At 44.9% G+C, this 7045-nt stretch overlaps 1 protein-coding gene across 1 annotated transcript in view; it reads right to left on the reverse strand.

Annotated features, from left to right (window-relative positions):
• Positions 1-6751: 6751 nt before the first annotated feature.
• Positions 6752-7045, reverse strand: part of LOC123522350 (transmembrane protein 131-like) — an 11827-nt gene continuing 11533 nt past the window's right edge. The window contains exon 5 of the mRNA XM_045295800.1: positions 6752-6926. Within this exon, the coding sequence (XP_045151735.1) occupies positions 6752-6926 (175 nt within the window). The remainder of the gene's footprint in view (positions 6927-7045) is intronic.

Raw genomic sequence — 7045 nt, forward strand, 5'->3', positions numbered from 1 at the left:
ACCAACTCCACCATTGTAATGTCAGAGGGCACACACTGCTTCTTCAGATACTTTCAGAAACACTGGAAATCCAGTGGCTTTCCGGATACGGCCTGGGCAGTTTCATGGGGGTCCTTAACATGGATCGGAAGAGTCGACCCTCTTGATTTGTATGACTTTGTGGGCTTTTCCGGGTCAAGTGAGTAGCAAACTATTTAGCCAGATCACCTCGGGCCACTCTGGAAGCATAATGTCGACTCTGCTCTGAATATTTGGTAGAAGTCTCCAGTGTAGCCATCTGTCCTGGCCTTTATTTTGTTGGCTATTAAACATTAGTTTTATAGAAAACATCTCCTCTCTCTCCTTTTTTTGCAATGAGCCTGTTTACATTTTCTACTTTTGCTTGTGTTCATTTGGGTAGATGGTATGTTTCTAGAAATTTGACCATTTCACCTAGGTTTTCATGTTTTTGGATACTCAGTTATGATCTTTATCTCTCCTGCATCCGTTGTGATGTCACCAATTTTACTTCTACGTTTGGTTATTTGCCTCTTCTGGTTTTTATTTTGTTCTGTCAGTCTAGCCAGTGTTTTGTTTGTTCATTCATTCTTTCAAAGAATAAATTTATGGCTTTATTTATTCTTTCTCTCATGTTTCTGTATTTCATTTCATTTATATCTACCCTGCTCTTTATGATTTCATTTTTCTCATACCTTTTGGCTTCTTTTACTTTTCTATTTGTTCAAGTTGATGGTTTATGTTAATGATTTTTTCTTTTTCTTTTTGTAATACAAGCCCTTTATTGCTATGTTTCCATCTGAGGTTTGCATTGGAATCTAGGGATTTTTAATTTCACCTCTGACCCGGTAGCTTTTTAGTAGTTTATTATTTACTTTTCCTAATTGTTGTTTTCTTTTTTCCCTTGATTTTTCCTGCTGAGCTCCCGTTTTATGTCATTATGGTCAGAGAAGATACTCTGTATAGCTTCAATCTTTTAAAATTTATTGAGACTTAATTCATATCCTAATATATGATCTATTTTAGAAAATGATCTGTTAGATCTCTCGGGGGAGAGATATACCTTGGTCCTTGGCTCTATGTGAAAAAGAATTCACGCCGAAGCCTGGTTTGTGAACCAAGTGAGTTTATAGAGCATAGTAGCAGTTTCAGGTTGTATAGTGAATGGAACACAACCCAGACGAGAGTCCGCAGCACAGTTGCTGGACTGCGGCCTGGCCACTCTGGACCACACACAGCCCAGCTGTGCTGCATTGTGTAGCAGCCGCTTGGGGAGAGAGCACCCAGAGCAAAACCTCTGCCTTTTCAGGGTCCCGCTGGGAGGTGTGGTCGACAACACTGGTCGACCCCACTGGCTGAATCAAACTCACCTGGCTTAGATGGGCCAATCCAGGTGTAACACCCACCTAGGTGTACCACCCCTTGCTGGCCAGAAGCTCAAATCTCTGAGCATGTGTAATGGACACCGCTGTCCCTATGCTAGCTACCTAACAGATCCATGTGCCCAAAGAAGAACGTGTATTACTCTGCTGCTGGGTGGAGTGGTCTGAATGTGTTCATTAAGTCCAGTTGGCTTATGGTTTTATTTCAGTTTTCAGTGTCCTCGGTGATGTTCTCAGCGATGTTCTAGTCAGAGTTGGAAGGGGCATGTTAAGAGTCCTCTACTGGTATTGTGGAATTCTCTCTTTCTCTTTCTGATCGGCTGATATTTGTTTAATTTCTTTTGGTTCATTATATATTTATGGTTATTTTGTCTTCTTGCTGGATTGACTCGTGATTGTTATGTGATGTCCTTCAGGGAGCCCTGAGAGCTCCATGGGATACGCACGGGCTGCTAAACTAAAGGTCACTAGTTTGAACCCACAAATTGCAAGTGAGAAAGGTGAGGCAGGTGATTGAACTATGAAATGCTGTATGTATTAACTCCTGAATAAAAAAAAGAGAGATTTTAATAAAAGATACAGCATCTGGGCAAACGTGCAGAGCAGTTTTATTCAGTCCTGAGTTAGCGATGACTTGCTGCTAGTGTTGGTTTTGGCTTACTATTCTTCATCTCTTTTTGTAGTACGTGGATTTTAATGTAAAGTCTATTTTATCTAGTATCAGTTTGGCCACTCTGCTCTTCTTGTTCATTTCTTGCATGGGATATTTGTCTCCTTCCCCGATGTCTAAAGTGTGTTTCTTACAGATGGAAAAACGATGAGCACTTGTTTTCTCACCTGTTCTGCCACTCTGCCTTTGATGGTACTTTCAGACCACTTACTTTGAAGGTTATTGATGAAAGTTTTCTACCTCAGTATTTTACAATGTGTTTTACAAATGTTTTGTATTTTTTAATTAAAATATTTTTTGGGGTGGGTTCTTCAAAATTCTCTGGTTTTGTTTATACTTGGCTATTTTCTTGTGATGAGTCATTTTGCTGACTTTTCTTTCTTTTGAACATTTCTGCTCATTGATTTTTTTTTTTTTTAGTGGTTACAACAGAGGTTAATATACACAGAGGTCACAACAGAGGTTAATTACAAAAATGTTCCACACGAAAACTGTTCACACCCAACCTTACTATCATGAATCTATTCCTAATATGCTCCCCTGCGCCCGGATTTCGGCTGCAATGTCTCCATTGAGATCAATGCACAACCGAGGGTTAGCATTTGCTTTGTGCTTATTACACACTGGATGTTGTGTTGTTTGTGGGCTTTAATTATTGAGCATATTCCATGAAAATATCATGCACTTGTTCCTTATGATTGCCTGTGTTGTTACTTTTGGAGATTTCTTTATTCATTTTTTCCTCATGTGTAGAAATAATAATTTGATGTTCTTGTCTTTCCATCTGATCTATTCCCTTGAGTGATGCATTATTTAATATATGTAGTAGAGGGTCCTTGCAAGAAATCTGGTGACAGCAGATTCTCAGAGCTTCTCTGGACTGGTGAATGGCTCCAATTCCCCCTTGTGGTTGAATGACAACTTTGCAAAGAATTGATCATGTTCAGATTTTGGTGCTAAAACTGTTTAAAAGGAAGGGAAAGACCCAGGAAGCAAACAGAGAGATTAGGAAACAAGTGGAGAAAATGGAGGGAGAGACTCCCTAAGGGAGGTGGAAGCAAAGACAAACCTAAAACAAGGAGAACTGCTGGTTCCCAAAGGAGAAGTCTCTTCCTCATGTTCTGCTTTTGACGGGTCCTTCTGATGTTCTGTTGTTACACTTGGGCCAATTTATTCTCTTTGTTTCCTTTGCTTTTCTTAGAAATTTTAGTGATGTAGCACAAGGGCCAATCTCCTGGTTGCCTATTAAAAGGCCAGAGCCCATGGGGCAAAGATGCGGCAGTCAGCCTCTGTAGACTCAGAGCCCCCAAGCCCTATGGGGGCCTACGAGTCCTCCTGAGAACCGCTACAGACTAAACCACCTAACAACAACAACAGAAACCACCTGGCACCTAAGAGCCATTGAGTCGGTTCCAACCCATAGCAACCCTATGCCCAACAGAGCAAAACGCTGCCCAGTCCAGCGCCATCCTCCCAAGTGCTGTGCTTGAACCTACAGCGGCAGCAGGGTCAGTCCATCTCCTTGAGGGCCTTCCTCTTTTTGCTGCCCTCCTCTTTCCCAAACATGCTGTCCTTCTCCAACTTCCCTAACACGTCCGAGTACGTAAGACGACGTCTCACCACCCTTGCCTCTCTAACACGCACTCTGGCCATATTTCTTCCAAGACGGATTGGTTTGTCCTTTCAGCAGTCCATCCATGGTACCTTCAGTATTCTTCTCTAGCCCCACAATTCAAATGCATCCATTCTTCTTCCGTCTTCTTTATTCAGTATGCAATGTTCACCTGATTTTCCTATGCAAAGGTAGGGAGAGGGCTCGTCGTTCCGCATAGGTGCCTCTGCTCACCCATGGGGTGCCACTGAGGGCCTCTCCTGCTCTGTGCCTGGTCAGTCTGAAGCATTCCCCTTTGCCCAGCAGCCTTTGCTGTTTCTCCTAGTCCTAGTGTCCACCTGCCTCTGTGAGATGCTACAACACTCTTGCAATGATAAGGTCTCCCTTCGCCCCCTCTCAATTGCAGTCCATAAACTCCCACGGCCACCTTGCACCCCCTGACAAAAATCAGGCTCCACCTCCCTCAGAGTAGCCCCCTTTGAGTTCCCTGATTGTGTTGCCCCTTACGAGTGAGGTCAGCGGCTGGCCAGGTTCTCTCAGCTTCTGTGCTCATCCCACCGCTCCCTCCCCATCTTCTGGACTCACCTGACTCTCTAGCCCTTCCACGGCTCTGTGGAGCTCTGAGCTCTGAGCCTGCGCTTCTCTCTGTTGTTGTTTAAGTTGTTCAGTAGGCTAGTTGCCGGGTATGAGAGTTAAGCTTTTGTGTTAACTTGGCGGGGCCAGGATAATCACCCATGATCTGACCTAACACAATGTAATCATCCCCATAATGGGATCTGTTAGGAGTAGCCAATCAGTTTTAAGATTAGAGAAGGACAGCACGCTCACTCCTACCACAGTCCTGATCTAATCAATTGAAAGGTGGTTTCATAAGGGGTGTGGCCTGCTTCCAATGTAAGTAGATGCTGTAGAAGCTTGCGTTTTGCTGGGTCTGGATTCCGTGTCTGGCTCATCCTCTGATCTCCGATTTGAACTTTAGTCAGCCGCCTATCATATCGTTTGCCTATCCTGGGAGTCATCCGTAACTTGCCTACCTTGCATTCATTCACCTCTACAGTCACACGCCTGTCATCTCCCAGCCAATCTTGAGTTCATCAGTCCCAAAACTACTCTACTCAGGAGAAGCCTCCTGCCTAACCTCTGACTGAGACTTGGAACTGCCCGCTTCTACAACAGTGCGAGCCATGTTCTTGATATAATTTCTCTCTAAATAAACCAGTGAGGCTTGTGTATGTTTTACTTCTCTAGAGAACCCAGTCAAAGACGCCGAAGAGCAAATGGAGCATCCACTCACTTCTCCATCTTGTTTCCCTCCTCCATAGGGCTCCTTGGCTGAAATCTTTATGGATCACCAAGCCTTTCCTCCATGGTGCTGCTTGGAAAGTCTGAAGCCCCATTTGGTTAATGGTCGAAGGTAAACAGCTTGTACCACCTGTTACCATGGAGTTTATTCTGATCCAGAGTATGGAGGACAGAACAACTGCACCATAGGGTTTCCCAGGCTGTCGTCTGGATGGAAACGGACTGACACGTCTTTCAAAAGCAGCTGGGTGTGTGCAAATCACTGATACCTCATAACCATGCCACCAGGAACCCTCTTGTGCGCCTAGGGACCTCATGAAGCAGGTCGCAGGCTATGTCTGATGTGCCGACCCCTGTGCGTGTCTGGAGGACAACGCAGGTTCCTTGTCTGCTGCTCTGTCAAGCTCTCGGGGATTCCATGGCGCCCACTAGGGGGTGGGTCTCCACTGTGCAGCCGAAGCTCACTCAGCCCCTGGGGCACCGAACACTGACGCCGTTGGGAAGGGGAGCAAAGGGCACACCCACTCCGTCTAGGGGAGCGGTCCACGTAGAGCACCATCACTTTGGCTCCCATGCTGTGAGGCTGCACGGAGGTAAGCAAAACCCAAACCCACGGCCATCGAGTGGACTGCCTAGTTGTGACTGGGGCAGGAGAGAACTCTCTCTGGGCTTCTAATAAAACCCAAAGCAAACAAACCTAGCACTCCACTGCTTACGGACTTCAGAAATATGTAAGTAAAAACGAGATTCCATGACAAGTTTAAAATGTTTTCAAAGCTTACTCAGGCAGAGATTCTCCCATAACACGGCTTGTCAAGTCACTATCTAGCAGATACAAGGCATCGGCCACCTCACCAGCCCCCAACTACTCGCCGCTTGGGGCATCCCTGCTTTCAGAAGGAAACCAGCCACTTCCCAGAACGTCGCTGTGGTGTGGCTGCCTCGGTGACTTGCATGATGGAGTGTTCCTGTCATAATTCTGCCAAGAACTGTGCCCAGCGCATCTGCCCCTTCCACCGAACCAGACGGAGAAGGGCCCTTCACCAAGCAGTTCTCAACATCAGCTGCCAGTTCCATCAGGGAGGAATGAAAAAAGAATCAACCAAACTCCAATTGCAGGTCCACACATGGATCCCACCTCTGGGGACTCTTCACATCATACTCTAGCCCTGTTATCAGAGCACCGGAACATCAACTACGGCAGGCACGGTAAGTCAAAAGTAAGTCAAAATGTAGTCATTTCATCTCCCTTTTGACCCACTTAAAGCTGTTTGTTGAAAATGAAGGGGAAATGCACATGGATTAAGCCCCTGGTGAATTCCTTATGACCAGCTTTGCTTTCACCCCGAATGGAAAGTGGATTGTTGCAGATGCAGTCAGGTTAGAATTTAGCACCCTATCATTTGATCTCCCTTATGACCTATTTTAATTTGCTCTAGTTTTTAATATTTTTCTCCATATGAAATCCAGGATAGGTAAGTCTACAGAGACAGCAACTGGATTAATGGATCCTTAGGGGTATGACAGGAGAGGTTGGGGTGGACGGCAAATTAAGGATGAAGAAAATGTTCTACAGTTTTGTGGCACTCAATGTACAACTCATCTTGAAATGCACGATGTGTTACTTGTGGAAAAAGACAGCATATATATTTCATTAAAAAAAATTTATTTTCATATAAAAGTGCCAAAATATCCACCAATGTCATCATCTATCTCAACAACCAGTTTACACACTAGTAATCCAAACACAAACATCTTTATTCACATTGTTGGAAAATCAAATTCCTGTCACACATTCCCACAGTAGCTCGGGTCTCTTGCCAGCGGGAAGCTGGTGTTTCTATTGGCTGTGGTGGTCCATATGTCTAGGTCCATGGAGGCTCGGAAAGGGTTAAAGCCCGGATAGTACTCCTTGCACATGACCGCCTGGTTTTCCATGTGAGTCGAATGTTCTGTGGTGGGACTGATGGGGCAGCAATTTTCATACACGTCATTTTGTGGGGCCCAGATGGAACCAAAAAGTCCAGACATTGGAGATAAGCTTCGGGTGCTTGTGAGGTAGGGCTGGAGTGTAAATGAGAG

Source organism: Echinops telfairi, unplaced genomic scaffold (assembly GCF_000313985.2).
Source record: "Echinops telfairi isolate 266 unplaced genomic scaffold, ASM31398v2 ScPeMD7_5868;HRSCAF=6743_1, whole genome shotgun sequence".
Taxonomy (NCBI): Eukaryota; Metazoa; Chordata; class Mammalia; order Afrosoricida; family Tenrecidae; genus Echinops; species Echinops telfairi.